At 46.3% G+C, this 18,191-nt stretch overlaps 1 protein-coding gene across 1 annotated transcript in view; it reads right to left on the bottom strand.

The window, feature by feature from the left end:
• Positions 1 to 522: 522 nt before the first annotated feature.
• TMC3 (transmembrane channel like 3) overlaps positions 523 to 18,191 on the bottom strand; it is a 34,031-nt gene continuing 16,362 nt past the window's right edge. Inside the window, exons 13-23 of the mRNA XM_044438548.1 lie at positions 17,931 to 18,009; positions 16,375 to 16,632; positions 14,082 to 14,210; positions 11,412 to 11,479; positions 10,335 to 10,463; positions 8,588 to 8,698; positions 7,095 to 7,220; positions 5,625 to 5,703; positions 4,857 to 4,915; positions 2,872 to 3,216; positions 523 to 1,384 (exon numbers count right to left, since the gene is read on the bottom strand). Coding sequence (XP_044294483.1) covers positions 523 to 1,384; positions 2,872 to 3,216; positions 4,857 to 4,915; positions 5,625 to 5,703; positions 7,095 to 7,220; positions 8,588 to 8,698; positions 10,335 to 10,463; positions 11,412 to 11,479; positions 14,082 to 14,210; positions 16,375 to 16,632; positions 17,931 to 18,009 — 2,245 coding nt within the window. The remainder of the gene's footprint in view (positions 1,385 to 2,871; positions 3,217 to 4,856; positions 4,916 to 5,624; positions 5,704 to 7,094; positions 7,221 to 8,587; positions 8,699 to 10,334; positions 10,464 to 11,411; positions 11,480 to 14,081; positions 14,211 to 16,374; positions 16,633 to 17,930; positions 18,010 to 18,191) is intronic.

Here is an 18,191-nt window from a genome sequence, read left to right as displayed (position 1 = left end):
CAGGACAGAGATGGGGAGAGGTGATGTTTGCCAGAATCCAGAAGCTTAAAAATGCTAAGATTTTTAAGAAGATGGAATAAATTTCACTTGATATCTCTGTATGCTTTTTTAAAATGCTTTGAAATGCCTGTGTCTAATGTTACAATAGCTATCTATTTATTTATGTATTGAATTTGGAAGCCAGCTGATAGCATCACGCTCTCAGGGCAACCATTACAATAAAAGTCATATATTATTACAATAATATTATTTAGCCAAGGATGGTTGAACAGGGAGAATCCCTCTTAGTAGAGGGAGTGAGTTTATTTTACTTCACTGGGGCAAAGATTGAGAGTGCCGAAACTTCCAGGTGCTGTTGGACCACAACTCCATTTCTGCTCACCAGTGCCTAGGATGATGGGAATTTTCAGCCTCTTGATGTTTTGGCCTATGAAGTGCCCATCCTTGGATTAAACGGTACAGACAATTAAATGATACGGTGCTCAGCTTAGTAATTCTGGAAGGTTGCAGCTTGCCACTCCACTAGACGTTAGAGCATATCAGTTCATTGGCCTCAGTCATGTTTAGGTCAATAGCAGTCTTGGATTTCTTCCTGGTTTGTTTTGCGCCAGGTTTCAGATATTTTTCTTTGCTATGAATGACCTGAATGTACTGATCATTGCCGCTGGTTGGCTGATCGCTGCTAGAGTCAACCGAAATGGAGTCAGATTCAGTTGGGGAAGGTTCGGTCTTGTGTTTGGATTTTGCCTTCACGTGGTGTTCCAGGTAGGGCTGGTCCAGCTCAATGTTCTTCACATGAATCTTCCGGTGGACATGTGGGGGCTTGTCGAATGTGAGCCCGAAACCATCTTCCCAAGATTTGTAGCGCATTTTGGACAAGGCCTTGCTGGTCAGGATTTGGCTGTCGGCACGCTCCCCAATGTAGAAACGAGGGGCTGCCCGGAGATCAGAAAGTGACCGTGGGCGGTGAGATCGACCTGCCATGCTTCTCCTGAACTCCTCCTCTTCCTCCTCTTCACTGAAATGGGGTGAGTACACCCGGTGGGGTGTCCGAACCACGTACCGTCGGAAATTTCTCGGATATAACTCAACTATCTCACCTGAGTCATCCATTCGGAGATTCCTTGGCAATCTGGTGGTTGAACGGAGGATTTTGTTGCGTGGCTCACGTTCGTTGACGATAAAGTACCTGGCTGTGTGGGCCCGGCGGCCCACGAAAGGGGGAACTCCGCTGGTACCGTGAGCCTCTGGATTGATCTGTCGGAGGCTCTTTCTAAACAGAGGGTCTGAATGAACGTCCTCTACGCGCTTCTTGAACTTCGCGGGGGTGTAAGCTTTAGCTTTGCAGAGTTCACTTGCACTCCCATGAGCAGTACTTGGATACCTGAAGAGAGACAGAGAGGCTGGTGGGTTTAGCCTGCTGTAGTTTGTTTCCACTCTGAGATGAATCCAGCCAGCCCATGCCTGCTTTAGAGTCATGGCTGGCCCCCAGACTTTCTGTGTTCCGGGAGGGAGTTCAAGACACGTGTTTTCAGCTTTGCTTTTAAATTTGTTTGCATGGCTTTAAGGTTGTTTTAATGCTTTGTTGTGATCATGGTTGTGCATTTCTGGAAATTTGTGTAAACTGCCTTGGTTGATTTCAGAATGGCAGTGTACAAAGACACTAGATAAATAATAGCGAACAAGCTGTAACAGTAGTCCAGCTTGGCAATTACAAACAGTTATTCCTTGCAACACACAGTCAATATTTGCTGCAAGAGGGATGCACAAACCAGCAAAACCCAGGATTGCTGAAGTGCCCTGATTCTCATCTTGAAGCTCAATCTAAAGCGAGTCTGTGTCAGACTGCAAGCCTTGCTTTTACATTATGGATTTCAGAGTGTCATCTTGTACTTTTGCAAATTTTTGTGCAAAGTTTTGCAAATGCATGCATCAGTTTGGTGCATCTTCACAATGCATGCCTTCTTCTCACATTGATTTAAGTGTATATGTATGTATTTTTCAAAAGTATGCTTTTTACATATATATTTTTCAAATGTATTTGCTTGTATGATCGTTTTGAGATCTTCAAAGCACCCTGCAAGTTCAGAAATTATTATTACATTGCATAACATAGCATTATGTTTATACCCCACCCCTTTTCCTGTTGCAAGGAATGTAAAGGTTGGTAAGAGTCTCTTCCTCTCATCCTATTCTCACAACAGGCAGGCTAGGCTGAGAATCTGTGACTGGTCCAAGGTCACCCTGGTCAGATGGGGAGTAAAGCCCAAATCCCCCAAGTCCCAAGCCAGCACCTCACACCCTGCTGGCTCACGATGAACAAACCTTTACTGAAGAGTCCCTTTGTGGCCTGAGAGGTGCAGACTGGATAAATCCTGATCAAACCCAAATGGAAATGAATTTCTGACAAGGCCCAACAGATCAAGTCTGTGTACTCCACGTCATTTTCTTGCCCTCAAATCTTTGCGGTAGTACAGGAGTTTCAAGCTCCTTACCTTTTCTGATGGCCTCTTTAACAGGCTACAGGTGTGTGTTTGTGTGTTCAGAAGACCAAAATAGAGTGTGTGTGCACTTTGGCTAACAGCGGGCACTATGGATATAACTCCCCTGCATAATCTGAGCACTGCTCTACACTATAGCTTTACTATTTTAAGGTTTGACCTGTTCAATATACCCAGATTTATGATCAGACAACAACTCAAAAAGCACAACATTGTGGGTAAGCTTTCACAAACTCCAAATCTCTTCATTGGGCAAGATGCTACCTGGAACGGGAGGAAGAGCTGCCACAGACACTCATCTGGGGTGGTGCATTCACACATGTTAATGCAGCCTTTGTAAAGCATCAGGAGCTCAAGGGGAAGGTCTTACCTGCTGGCTGGAGGCTCAGTTCTAGGCTTCTGCACAGGGGGAAGAGAAGGTGTTGGGGTGACAGGTATTGGAGCAACGGGTGTTGGAGGCGCTGGGGTAGCGTTCGCTGGGATGGGGCTGACCGCCTTTGCCACTTCGGGCTGTGGTACGGACTGAGAGATTGTCTGTATTCGGCTGCCTTTAGGAGACTCAAAATTCACCACGCTGCCATTTTTCCTTGGCGTTGAGGACCGAACAGAAGACTCCTGGCTGATGATGTCACTTTCCTGCTCTGGCCGCTTGTCATTCCCTACCACAGTTTGGATTCTGGCTGATAAGTCATTACAAAAGAAACAATTACGCTCTCTGTTGCCATTAACTGCAAGAGTAATTTTCAAAGCAATGTCTCAGGATTCCCTGCAGTTCTGTTGGGCCTCACTGAAAAGATCAGTGACAATGGACACATTTCTCCAAATGGCAGCTTGTGTGGCCTCCATGGGATTCCTGCAGCCTGACCCCTGGGAAGCAGCCGGAGCTGCAATTCGGTTGCTGTTTTCTATACCAACCAATAGCCAACGCTCACTGGACAGTTTGCAAGGATCGAAACCCTAAAAACACCTCATATAAAGCCCATGTACCAAAGTATAATGGCTTTAAAACAAAACAGTACAACTCCAGACCTATTAAGAATCTTATTGCCTGCTGTCAAATGCCTGGGAGTAAAGGAACGTCTTACCCTGACACTGAAAAGAAGAGAGTGTTGGTGCAAATGGGCTTCATCAAGCAAATTGTTCCAGACTTGTGGAGCCACCACTAAGAAGCCCCCTCCCCGGTTGCTATCCTTTAAGCCTCCTTGAAGGCTGGGGGGCCTCTGATGATATGCTGCGGGCCCAGTATCCATAGGTTCATACTAGGGGCAGGGGGCTCCATCAGGTATTGCTGGCCTGAGCTATCCTCAGCATGCAGCATACTGAATCAGGCTCAGAAACACGCGGGCAGTGCAAGAAGACCAGAGTGCTTGGTGTGGCGTGTTCAGGTTGTCTTGGTCCCTTGGCCTGGCCACTGCATTTTGTTCAAGCTGTAGCTTCCAAAGGCCGTCCGTTTAAGTACTCCAACTTGGAGGCCACCAGAGCATAGATTATCAAAGCCAGATAAAAGAGCAGTAAGGTCACCAACCAGTGTTAGTAAGAGGCAGCCCGTCCCACTGAGCCTCAACTGACAATGAGTTCCAAGGGGAACTCTCAGCCTAAGATCCTGCTCTTTCAGGTGGAGAGCAGCTCCATGCAGAACAAGCTGGACCTCTTCAACCCAGCCAGAAAAAACACCCACTAACAACAGCACAAGCCGGTCTGGACCGAGCTTCAGTTTATTAACCCTCACCCAGTCCATCGTCAAAGCCAGGGCCTGATTTAGCGCACCCACAGCCTCACCTGATGGAGATGAAAGGGAGAGAGAGAGCTGTGTGTCATCACTAGAGGGATGAGGACACAGGCCAAAACTCTGGATGACCTTGTGCAGCAGCTTTGTGTAGATGACAGAGAGGGCGGAGAAACCACCTCTGCAGCACCCCATGGAAAATTCAGTGGGGAAGCTGGCCATGCCACTCTTTCCACCACACCACACTGCCTCTCAGTGGATGAGCTTGTCCGTGTCTGGGGCATCCCATGGCGGTCACAGAGGCCATGCAATCCTAAGCTGCCTGGACATGGCGCCCTTGGCATGAGCAAGAGCAGCGAGATCCAGCCAAAACACTTCTGTTGCTGTCTTCTGCTGCTATCGGTGGTGGTGGTGGTGGTGGTAGTTACACTATTCAGTGGAACTTATTGCTGAATCTTGCCATTACTGTATAGTATATGTAGCAGGGGCAAGAGCAAACCAAAAAAAAACTAAAGGATTTACAGCTGGATCTTGCAGAGAAGGAGAAAAGTTGGAGCTACTGCAGTTTGTGAAAAAGAAAATCAGTAACCCCAGAGGGCATGCAGTGAAGTAATGGCATGAGCTTTTGCTGGCATTTTGGCTCACCTGCTGCCATTTGGACCACTTTTTTCTTGTCTTCAGTTCTTTCCTAGAACATACATAAATCTAATTAATTAAAACCCTGGCATTATAAAATAGCAACTCTGTGTGTGTGTGTGTGTGTGTGTGTGTGTGTGTGTGAGAGAGAGAGAGAGAGAGAGAGAGAGAGAGAGAGAGAGAGAGAGGGAGAGGGGCGTACTGCATAAAGATGGTAGGCAAGGGACTTGTCTTGTAGGCATCTTTCGCGTCTTCCCCAGCTGCCCTTTCTCTTTATCCTGGATTATGGAGAGCCCATTTTGGAAAGCCACTGAAGGCACAATCTGACGGCTTTGAGTTGCTGTCTGGGCAGCTCCAGGAGAGCTCCGAATGCCAGGCCTGAGCTTGGAAACTTGCTCCAAGGTCAGTGCTGAGGTACCTTTGCTCCCCCCTCGCAGTTGGCATCGGAGGAACCATGCCAACTGTGGCGCAAGGTCATAAGGGTGACCTCAGAGATGGTGATTGTGGATATTCTGGGGGTGGGGAGGGGCGGGGAAAGGTCCTGCCTACATATACAGGATCCTGGCTGTGCCCGAGCCTCCCGCTGTCCGCTCCGAGGCAAAATCTGAGTCTCTGCAGGGAAGGTCACAGAAGAGACCTTCACTTCCATGCTTCTTCCTCCCTCCAAAGGTGCACATCATTCTCAGAGTTTGGAGGGTTCTGGGCAGCTACGGGTTGCACTGTAAGAGGAGGTGCAAGAAGAGCTTTTGCTGCATACTCACATTCTGGATCTGCATCCTCAGTTGGTTGTTAGTGAATTTTAATGACCGTGCAATACTCTGGAGGTAATAAATGAGCATGCTGGAAGAGAGGAGCATAAGGCAACCTCTGAATCACATCACTCTGGGATGCAGGCGCTGGATTATTATTGCTGCAATCATTAATTCCCACAGGAGTAAAGATTTCCAACCCTTATTGTTCATTGCACAGAATCATACAGCAGTAGAGTTGGAGGGGCCAGAGGGCCCTCGGGTCCAACCCCCTTGCCCACTGCAGGACTCCAAGTCAAACCATCCCTCCCCGATGGCTGTCCAGTTGCATCTTGAATGCCTCCGGTGTGGGAGAGCCCACCACCTCCCTAGGCCATTGGTTCCTTTGCCATACTGCTCAAATAGTCAGGAGTTTTTTCCTGATATGCATCTGGAATCTGGCTTCCTGTAACTTAAGCCCATTTGTCCATGTCCTGCACTCTGAGATGACTGAGAAGAGATCCGGTCCTCCCTCTTGGGGACAACCTTTCAGATACTTGTAGAATGTCATTGTATCTCCCCTCAGTCTTCTCTTCTTGAGGCTGGACATGCCTAGTTCTTTCTATCTCTCCTCATAGGGCTGGTTTCTAGTCCCTGGATCATCCTTGCTGCCCTCCTCTGAACCCTTTCCAGCTTGTCTGCACCATCCTTCAACTGTGTTGCCCAGAGCTGGACCCAGGACTCCAGATGAGGCCTAAGACACTGGCTTGGAACACAGTATTTGTTGTTCAAAATAGCAGAAGCCCTTCCCAATTCCCAATTCTCTGTGCATTTCAAAGGGCAAAGAAACAAAGAGTGCGTGGGCACTCTACTCACATATTGCATCTGAGGTCAAAATATTGTAAGGTGCCACTTTCAGTGCTGCTGTCTTGTGCTGCAGAAGCTGCTGTTTCATGAAATGCCACAAAGCTTGGCTCACAATTGATGCAGCACTCTCATTTATTATGGGTGAGCCAAAGATATATTTTTAAAGAAAAGCAATTACTTTTACAGACTTGTAGGTGTTTCTCCACCAGTTAAGGTGCAAAGCCTGCATTCTAGTAGCATTCAATCTGCACTGTAATTGCATGGCACAGCCCTCCTAGGACTATACCACTTCAAGAATGAAGCAGGGTAAGGTGGAAACATTTTATTCATTCATTACATGCCTATACAACTTGATAGCTGAAGCTCTTTTGGCAGTATTGGTTACTCTATGTCAAAAGCCATGTGCATGTGGAAAGGTGATATCATAGGCAAAAGTTCTGGTCTAGTATTTCCCCCATGAAATATTACGTATCCAACTGTGGAGCCTTTTTAAATGGGAGAGCATCCCATCCTGGTCTCCTTCACCCACACCTAAAATGGTGTAGCCCACAGAAGAGTTGCATGGCCTTAACAGAGGGAGGAGAGGGGAGCAGCTGACTGTGGGCAGTGAAATCGACAAGAGATTTATAGACTTACAAGAGAAGCAGTAAAGCAGGGAGAACAACTACAGGACTGCTCACATAAGTCATCACCTTGTTGAACCAGACAGGAAAGTCAGCTTGGATGGTTTCAGACACAATGTCATAGATTTTTTCTTGCCCACTAGGATGGGAAAAAAAAACAACCAATTGTTCTCTCAGAAAATTCAAAGCATCTTAAGCGTTTCAAAATTGTTTTCTGGTTACAATAGACTTAGACAAGAAGCAGAGACTGGATTGGTAGAAAGGGCTGAAGTCAAGTATTCCAAGTTTTTAGAACATACATGAAAACCCTGCCAGCTTTTCCAAGAGTTCTCTGAGATGACACGAAAATCTTGCATTAATTTATTGGCAAGCTGTGGAATGCTTGCTTGTTGTGGTCTTGCATACAGCATGAACTGTATGGTATAGCCCTTTCAGGATTGTTCCTTCGAGAACATGCCCACCCTGTTTTTTAAAGACTCAGAGTCTTGGGATTCCAAAGTTCATGTTCTGCAACTGCAGAATACAGGCAGCTTTGGATAAGAGTGAAGGCATCATTAGTGGCCCACTGAACAATGGGAGCCACAGCATGCTGCGATGAACAGGCTGAGGCGGGAGCCCCTCTGGATTCAGATCCAGCCCTTGCCGCAAAGGGGACGGCCACCATCGCTCTGCCTGGGTCATAACATCACACGCGGTCCTGTTGTAAAGAGAAGCAATCCAATGGACGTGGAGCACTTTTAAAATTCTAAAGCCTCTTTCTGACATTCTGCCCTCGGCATATGATCTGCTACAGGGAATCCTTCCATATTGCTCGGCTAACAGGCAATTTCAGAGGATCCTGCCTGAGCTTAAGAAGCCAAGAAAGAGCAAGCGCTGTGGCTGCACGTGCAGCCCCTTCCCGCAGGCAAGTGATGCAAGAAGCAAGCGATTAAGCAAAGCAACCAGGATGCCTTCCACTGACTGCAGCTTCTCGCTTTGTCCAGACTAGAAATTGTGTTGCACGGCTTTGGAAGAAGGCAAGATACTAAACCATGGATGATACCCTGGCTTGTCCCAAAACAGTTAACCATGGTTTCCTGTTTCTGAAGAAAAGGGGTAGGCAACATAGGACCCTTCCAGCTGACCCCCAGGGACCCCCATGTGCCTGAAAATTTCTAAAACATGTTGCTTAGATAAATTGGTGTTCAGATTACCATTATGAAACCTTTTTTCCCTTTCAGTAGCCATGGCTACAGATACAAGGATACAGAGCATCAAACAGTTGAAAATAGCCTTTCAACAACCTCATTTCCACCCTTTTGCAGCTCCATTGCCACTCCAGATATCCATCGTTTTTGCTGTGGCAGTGGGGAAGAGGTGTAGACTCCTTCCCACATCACTGTTCGTTCTCCCAAAAATAGCTGCAGGAAATGGGTGGAAATCACATGCATGCTGAAACGGCAAACTCCACACCACCTGGAGGTTAGCACGTGCACACAATAAAACTCAGTGGCAGCATCGACTCACCTAAATGGGCCACAGTTTCGAGATGGTTTATAGCGGGCAATAGCGAATATAGTTGGAAGCATGCACAGAAAGAGCATGAAGAGCAGCATTGCCAGGTAGAAGTTATTAGATCTACAAAGGAAGGCAGTGTTATTACACAGTTCTCCTGCATAGTATTGGGATTCTAACACACTGGTAGCATTCTAGCATCTTGACATGCTTCCTGCTAAATAAAATTGGAGATCTAGTGATTTAATTTATTACAAAGGTAGGTAGTGTCAACTTGCAAAGGAGGTCATGTTATTACAGATTTCCTCATCATACCACTGCATTTCTAGTATCTAAATTAATTCACAACACATTTTCCCCAAGTCTTTTGCTACTGGAAGCTCTCCCATAGAATGGTTAATCTTTTTTTCCCCAGGGCTCCATCCTTTAAAGTATCCTATTTCTGGCTCCAAGGCTTTCATAATTCATAGAAGTGATAAATTCCATTGCTGTGTCCTAGAAGTTTCTATTATGACTTGATGGTGGGTCAAGATTGCCAGTGGGTTGCTCACTTGGAGATTTGATTCTATTGGGTGGCATATGTGAATTAGAAGCACTGCAAAACAGCAGGCCTTCTCAAACTCCCTAAACACAACTGGTTATCTCCTCACTCCCAATAAAACCATTTAGAGTGAAAACTGCTTCCTACACAATAATTGTGTGGCTGTTGCCAAAGTCAGCAGCTGCCTAACCGCCTCTTCCTCCCTTTCCCCCACAAGTCATGTTTTGCCCCCACACCTAAGTGGCAATCAATGCAGTGGGATGAGAGGAAGGAAATCGGCAAGGCGGTAACAACATTTCCCAGATCAGGCCTTACTGAAATGTTAACAGGGAGGGAAGAGGAGAAGCCAGGTTGCGGATCAGTGATAGCCACACAGTCGTTGTGGATGTGCAGTTCGGCCATCACTGGCCGCTGCTCTGCCATCGCTGTCCACTGCGAGCTTCGCCCTCTGCTAGGCCTCACTGCTCAGTGATTATGTTTGACTTGCTTCGCTGACCATTTGTTGCCCCTGCCTTCTGCCCAACCACCTTCACTGCTCTGTTGTTACTGTTCCACCTGAACTCACTAGCCAATTATCCCTGCTTTGGTGCCCAGTTATTAGCCCTCTTCAGGAGCTCTTTGTTGCTCTGCCGGCCCTCATCTGGGCAAGAGATACCCAGCATTCTTTAAGCCAATGGCTTTAGTTTTCTTTGTTCCTTTCTGCCTCTTCCCTATCCGATGCCTTGTTCCTGCTTTGCCCCTGAACTAGCATATTGTGGCTCTCTTTGTGCTGCATGTGCTGTGGAAGAAGGTGGCCAGATTGCTCAGCTGGAGTTCTGCAAGCATTTGCGGACTTTCTCTTGGCTTGGCTTTCTTCCCAAGCTAGAGCAATGCATGAGAAAAAATCTAGTGAACAGAAGAAAGCCAGATTCCAGGAGGTCACTGCAGCCCTACACATTACGTTTGATGGCTGGATTTGTGAGACATGTTATCAGCCCATTGAGGATTGCATTTTCAGAATGGTGGCCAGCACTTCCTGCAGCTGTTCATGTCTTAAAGAACCCATCATGAACCTAACCAGTCATGCAAACCATGTTCAACTGTGACAACAGCGTAAGGTTACTTGCAGCCTTTGCGGTAGCAATGCAAGAGCTATTCCCACCCGTGTGGAGCTGGATTGTTCGCTAGTTATCTCATATTTCATAGCACATCACATTGCATTATATATTATTCACTAACCTTGAAGCTCTGAAGACTTGCTGGTGAGGTACATTGCATGTTAACACTGCCCAGCTGCGCAGGTACATAAGCCCTATCAGCTTCAGGACATTGAACGCAGGCAGGCAAGGTGAGAAGAAGGCCCCCATCCTAGCAAAGGACACAACCAGAGTCCCTCAGGCAGCGCTCAGAAGGAGAAAGCGAAGGCGCTGGGCCCTGTGCAGGCCAAGCTTCCCCAAGTGAACTCAGAATAGGCCCAGCTAAATACACGGTTTCTTGGTAAGCATTTCCAAAAGCTTCCCTGGTTCCTTACAGATTCGTCCCCTAGTTTATAAAGTTTTTGCCCATTGGCGGCATGTTCCTTGTCATATTGCATTCTAGGACTGAAGTTCCAATACTAGCCATCATACACAGTTGTTTGGAAATTCAGCCCCACAGAGGCATGAATTCCAACAAGCACAGGGGAACTAAAAACAGGAGAGCTGTTCCACCCCACACAGAATGAATAGCAATGAGAAAATGTGCATCGTAACACTTTTCAACTACCCAAGGGTTAGCACTCAGAAGAGGGTCACGTCCTGTTCATTATCCAAGTCTGTAGGACATGAAATATGTGCTTAAGCTGCAGCTAGGCAGATAGTGGTCGAACACCAGGAAGAACTTTCTGTCAGTCAGAACCAGCTGCCTCAGGAGGTGCTAAGCTCTGCATCAATGGAGAGATTCAAGCAGAGATTGGGAAGTCACCTCTCAGGGAGGCTTTAAAATGGGTTCCTGCATGGAGCACAGGTTGTTATTCTATCCACTGCCATGTATTTGAAGGAATTGTCTCTCTCTCCAGATTATAGATTGCAGCAGCTAAGCCTAAGCTAAGCATGCAAGCCACTGGGCATGGGCTGCAGCATCGGGAGTCACTTCACGCTGGCTCTATTGGTCTGTCTCGCTCCTCTGCCTCAGGCTTCCTCAGGCCAAGAGCCCCGTGCCTGGATGGGCCCAGCCATCAGGGCCGTCCTGGGAAATGCTCCCACTGTCACGGCCCAGGCCAAACGGCATCTGCCGCAGTGAAGTTAAAAAGGACCGACTGACCTATGCAGTACTTACCAAATCATCCCTTGGTTGTAGACCAAATGCAGCACATTTTCTGCTATCTTGAATTCTCCATATTCAGGCTGCAAAGTAAAAGAAAGAAAATGCAAGTCTGGTTGAGCAGCATGCCTGTCTGAAGAGCAACAATTCATTCCCAGTAGTTTTGTGTGCAGGGCTAAGTGCTGCAGTTCTCAGCCTTTTTCTTCTTACTGTTTTGGAAGCCTGCTTGAAAATGGCAGCAAGACTTCAAAGATAAGGACTTCACACCTTTTGGATGTGCTGCAGCCAGTGCCAATTAAAGCAATCCATAACTCACAATAGTTGAGGAAGGCTAGGTTATTCCCATATAAACTGGGCTTTAATTTGCTGGTGCTATTAATTTCTTAAGTAGCATTTTCATTTTTTGTTTCTCTGCTATGTTTTAACAAAGATCTTGTTTTTAATCTGGATATTTTTGTGCACTGCCTCGAGTACCATTTTTATTTGATGAGAGATGGGTAGAAATTCATCCACCCATCACTAACTGTGCTCAAAACACAGCACTCTCGTCCAGTGCTGCAACCCATCTCTCTCCTCCTCACATCGTGTTGTCTTCCTGTTAACCTGTCGAATTGTGCATGTTTCCCATTACTGTGAGCAGGAGTAAAGCAAATGGCAGTGTAACATCACATCACAGCTAAATAAAACTGCCAGAGCGCTCACTGAAAGGACCGACATGGATACAGATTTGCAAGTTGAACTAACAGCTTAAACCTCTGCAACTTGCTGTTCTCAAGACATTTCCAAGGCAAAACAGAGACAAGACAGAAGCTTGACTGAACTCTCAGGCGATCAAATAGCACCATCTATTGGCTGGGGCTGCAGCTGACATGACTTTGTTCTGCTGCTGGTTACACGGGGAGAGGGGAGCTTCTTCCTGTGAATTCCCATTTTTGGTATCTTCTGAAGGGCATTTCATAGCCACTCACACCTGACAGCAGGAAAGGTCCAACCTGGTGAGCTTGACCAGCCAGGGTGGTGTGGTGGTTGAACTGGGGACCAGGAGATCCAGGTTCTAGTCCGCTCTGAGCCATTAGGTTCACTGGGTGACATTGGGCGAGTCACTCCCTCTGAGCAAAATCGACCTCACAGAATTGTTGAGAAGTTCTTGCCTCAGGATCATGGGCAGGAGCGAGTGCTCAACGCTCGCACATCTTCTCAAGGGAAGAATCCGGCAACTGTGTCTACTCTCGGGTAGAGAGCACGTGGCTGAGCCAGTAGCTGTTTAGCACCATGCGCACTCGCTGCAAGGAGGGATCCAGCTGCTCCCTGGCTGGGGAGTGGGTGGGTGAGGCGAGGCGAGGGGGACCCACGTGCTTTGCACATCACTGCAGCACAGTTAGGGACCGTGCAGGGGTGTGTGCAGGCAGCACCGGCGTTTTCCTCGCTGGGAGTAGTGAGGAAGGCCAAGAGCCTGGCTAAATGATGAGTAGGAAGGGTCCAGGGGAGGGCAATCAAAATGATCCAGGGTTTGGAAACACTGCCCTGTGAGGAGAGACTCAGAGAACTGGGCATGTTCAGCCTTGAGAAGAGAAGACTCATGCGGGACATACATTTTTTAATTAATTAATTAATAGGATATTTTTATCCTGTCCTATATGAATAATCTCTGGATGGTTTACAGTGTGATAAATATTCAAGAAATACAACAGCAAGGTAAAATACGACTGAGGATGAATAGAATCTGATTAAAATTTTTTAAACTATAAAATATTGGGTAAATAAAAAGGTTTTAACCAGGCACTGAAAAGCATATAACGTTGGCGCCAGGTGAACCTCTCTGGGGAGCACATTCCACAGACATGATATCCCTCTGTAAGTACCTCAAAGGCTGCCACAAAGAGGAAGGTCAAGATCTCTTCTCACTGATGCCAGAATGAATGACACAGAATAATCCATTCAAGTTGTGATAACCCAGATTCAGGTTGGACATCAGGAAAAGCTTCCTCACTGGCAGACCAATATGACAGTGGAATCAGCTGCCTTAAGAGGTCATTGGCTCTCCTGCACTGGAGACATTCAAAAAGATCCTGGACTGCCATCTGAGTGGGATGGTGTGACTTGGTGTCCTGCAACAGCAGGAGGTTGGACTCAAAGGCCTTCATGGCCCCTTCCAACTCTACTATTCTATGATTCTAGGAAGTGCAGGGGCAAAGGCAATCCTCAGCAGGCTGAGGCATCTTTTCACTGGCTAGCTAGTTTTGGAAGGCCCTATCCTTATGCAGCCTTCTAGTATAGCAAGTCTACCCTCAGGCCCCAACTAGTATGAAGCAGGGAGAGGGTTGGGAGAGCACTCGGAAGGAGAGAGAGCTAAGGATAACATAAAGGACAATAGAATAAACAAAAGGAAGACCCTTGCTAGCAAAGCTTGTAGGCCTCATCATGGGTCCTGCTGAGATGAAGCGAGGCTGGTCTGAGCAGGCTGTGTGGCTCTTTCTCCTAGAGAGGACCTTGCCTGAATTCCAGTGGGATGCGCTAACCCAAAGGTCATTGGATGCCCTCTTGAAGATGCAGGAAAAACAAGATAAAAGAGGCCAGTTTTGTCAGCCATCCCACCTCTGTGTAATATACGACAACTCTGCATCCCCTTTTCCTGAGATGCATATGCCCGCAAGCTTGCTTTCCAGAGGAAACATATTTACTCACAAACTTGCTTTCCAAATCCCAGCACCAACAGTCACTCAAGTATCGGACAAAAAGCCCACGGAAGAAATCGATCAACAGGATGCTTGCCACAGTGAAGAGCATGTCAATGATAGATAGCTTCAACATTTCCTGAAAAAGAGAAAAGATGCAGCAAGAGCCTCAACAGTGAGTGTTGCCCATTCAAACTGACCTCCGCTGTATCTTGCACCCCAGGAGAACCATCTCTACTGCATCGCCACTATTCAATTCGAGCAATATAGCCAAACTGCATTCATAAAGTGACTTAATATTTTTTAAAAATCAAATGTGGCCCATGCATGTCGCATCCCAGGGAATACAGGAAGTTTTGGATCTCCTACTTCAAGGGCCTAAAGAGAAATCCCACTCTGGAAGGGAAATCTGCCCTTCCAATCCCTCTTAGCAGCACTCGAAACCCACATGGAGAAGTCCCTCAATCATCACCAATCGAGTTCTGTGCTCATGAGCATTGGGGATGCTTGAGAAATTTAGTTCAATTCAGTTTTGGTCAGGTCACCCCTTCTAGACTGAACGCCCATTTTGGAGTCCATTTGCAGTCAAAGTCCATACGAAGTTCATACATTTCTGAGCTTTCCATGTGACTGACGGACCCAAAAGAATGCATTGAACAGCATGCAGATGTCTGAAAAATGTGCATGAAAAGATGGCATACTTTTGAAAAAGGAGCATAAATATGCTTTAAACAATGGAAGATGTATACAAGCATGTTAAAGATGTTTATGATGGATGCCTACATATGAAAAAATACAAGAAAATGTGCGTAAATTTTCATGCAAAACAAGGGCAGAGCTCATAATCTGATATGAACTCAGGTAGGATCAAGCTCTGAGATGAAATCTGGAGAACGTTGTTGAGTTTTGCTGATTCGCATGTCTGTCATCTGTGTTCACAGAACCAGATCGAGAACCCAAGGCCATTTTGGTTAATTTTAGCTCAGGATTTACCCAGTTCACATCTTTAGGACCTAACAGGCACCGGGGGCTATCAAACCCCATATATTTCCCAGCCCGCACTGTCATTCATGGGGACCCCAGAATACATTCAGCACTTGGGGCACATTTGAACAATGGAAAGGAAAAATCCACGTTTCTGAAAAATGCACACAAACCAATGGGAAAAGACAGTGTACATTTCAAAGATGTGCACTTTGCTGAAATCCCGCCACCTCCAAGACGATATGGACGTGAGAAAAGTGAGCTTTGAGGAGGGATTTAGAGAACGCCAGCACACTCCAGATTTCCTTCTGCACATATCCCAAATGTACCGTACAGTTGTGCATCCCACTGTGAACGACCCCATGTGGACTTTGTATGGTGCGTGAAATGGCTACTTTTTCTCATTGCAAAGAAGCAGGATGCTCCGTTGGCCCATGTGCAGAGCAGCAAACACCAAGGGCAGGAGAACACAAGGTCAACCCAGCAGCAGGATCATATGCACCAACCTTTCAAATCTACCTGGCTAGATAGAGCCGGGTGAAATATGGAAGATCAACATTCTGCATGCAAAGAATCCAAGACCTACGGCCTGCATAAAGCACAGACGTGGTGCACCCTGGCAGGATTTCCTCTTTGTTTTGTGAAGTCTTTTTATTTGAAGTTTCTTATAATTGTGCATACATTTCATTGCGATCTTGCACATTTTTATGAAGTCATGCAGGTTTGATGCTTGCTCCCAGGTACAGGACTGACCCAAGACATTTTCCTGGCTAAGATGAAGGATAAGTTCCCCCCACTTCGTTCTATGCAATGCAGCCAAGCTGGGGGTCGCATGTTACTTCAACAGTGCTGACAGAACTGTGAGCTCTGTTGCAGGTGAGAATAGCAGAGTAGTTTAGTGGGTGCAGGTAAGGATGTACAGATTTTGTTAAATATGGCCTGGGTATATCGTTTATTAAAACACCAATGCTTCTGGGATTGCTACATACTTAATATTTTTCATCCCACTTTATTGTTATAAACACACTTGCAGGCTTGCAAAGATTAAAATAACATGAGAAATGAAATGAAAAATTATGCTAAAATTCATCATTATTTAAAAATCAATAAAAGCAATGCATTGAAAAGTAGCAGCACATGGAAAGCAGTAAAATCGCACACCCAAAAAGTCAATTGCAACAGAAGGTCTTTAGCAAACATCAGAAAGAGAGGGCTTAGCAGATCTCTGTAATGAGAATATTCTTCAAATGTTTGTGCCATCACTGATTAGGCACTGCCTGCTTTGGTACCACCATATCTCACAGAAGGTTTTGACCTACTTGGCCCACGTAGGTCTCCCAGCATTGATCCTGGTGACTTTCGCCCTCAGATTCAGAAGCTGCTGTCGTGTTGGCCATCACCATGCTGGCAGGCGGGGCAGAGTGCTGCGTGCGATTCTCAGCCAGAGGGAAGGTGTCATTCCTCAGAATGTGCATGTTGGGAATCGTCGTGGAAAAGTTGTCTTCCAGAAAGTTTTTAGTAGCTAAGAAGGCGGACTCATCGACCAGGCTGCTTCCATTTCTGTGAAGTCCAGTTTCCTGAAATGCAAGTGGCTTGAACATTATATTCACAAGGTGGTTTTTAAAACAGCTTGGGTCCAGAGTGTCTGGAGCTTTAAAATGTTTAGGACTGCAAGGAAAGGCCCTCAAATTTTCTTTGATAATTAGGATGGAGCTTTTGGGACTCTGATGATTTTTCTGAGAGGTAGCCAACACACAGCCTCGCTCTTATTCAGACCTGATAGCTTCTGCTTCTCTCTCTCCCTCCCTCCACCATGTTGCCTCTTTAACATTCTACCAAGACTTAATACTTAGTGTTTCTACACTGCTTTTCAGCTGTACAAGGCACTTCACCTACAATTCAGCTTTCCAGAGGTTTTGGACTTCTACACTCATTATAGTCAGGAAAATTGGGTATTGTAGTTGAGATATCTGGTGGCGCCAGGCTAGGGAAGACTGGCATACATTCTCTTGCAACTCTTACATTATTCGATAAAAGGCATGGCTGAGTGCATGCGGGAGGTTCTAAGATCAAGCCCCCCCCATCTCCAAATAATTGAGAAAGAGCTGTTAATTAAGTTGAGAAAGAGCTGTTGCCAGCCACGGCAAGCAGTACTGGGATAGATGGCCCAGTGGTCAGACTAGCCCACTCCCTATGCCCCTGTAATTTACTGTTATTGCAGAATCAGAGAAGGGGGATGAGATGGTGGGAATATGCGAGAATTTTGCTTGCAAGGCAGTTGAACAAGCCCCATTTGCAGCTGAAAAGAGGACCTTGCACAGAGAACGTGTTCTCCAGAATTGTTCACACATGTTTGACTATGTCCTTGCATTTGAAAATGGAGCAAATTTCTGAGAAAAAACAGTTCAAAATTTTAAAAGTGCATAATTTCGCATTTCAGTTTTATGGGGGAAAGTTGCCAAATTTGAAAAACACTCGGAGGTTTGTGCAATTTCCCAAACTGATCAAGTTCCCTTTGCATACATTTCCCATCTGTGCAAACTGAATAACACTCACAAGTGCTTGTGGAAATTGAAGGAGAGACGAGCATTCGGTTGATGTGCAGAGAATGCGCAGAGCAAAGAAGCAGTAGATACTGCTCATCCCTGTGAGGTAATGTGTCAGGGGGGCAGGTTTGCCAAGGCCACCATGTGAGTGAAGGGAGAGAGTGGTGTGTGCGAGAGGGAGGGAGAGAGAGAGTCTGGTGGCTTCCAGATTATTAGTTCACCTGCTGTGGTACAGAAATCGACACATTTTCCATCCATTTCAGAGAACAATGATGAAACAAGAAGCTGCACACTTTTTTCCCCTACAATGGCCGAGACCCACAACTTACGGTGATGCTCATGCTGTCCACTTTATCCAAAAGGGCTATAATTAAACTGTAGAGATTTCCCAGATATAAGACGAGAACTCTGTCAAAAGCAGCAAGTGAAAGAAGTGAAAGAAAAGTCAGGTAATACCATTTCAGGGTTCCCTTCCCACCTGCACGCTGCTTGGTTTCATGCCATCCCAAGTGGCCAGGGTTCTCTTTAACAGGGGACAGTCCTTCCTCTGCAAGGCCATTGTCCTCTGTTTTGAAGGTGTCCTCTGTGGA

The sequence above is a fragment of the Varanus komodoensis genome, unplaced genomic scaffold, assembly GCF_004798865.1.
Source record: "Varanus komodoensis strain SLA01 unplaced genomic scaffold, ASM479886v1 scaffold33, whole genome shotgun sequence".
Lineage (NCBI taxonomy): Eukaryota > Metazoa > Chordata > Lepidosauria > Squamata > Varanidae > Varanus > Varanus komodoensis.
Note: the sequence above shows the minus strand (reverse complement) of the source record. Positions and strands in the feature narration are given on the sequence as shown.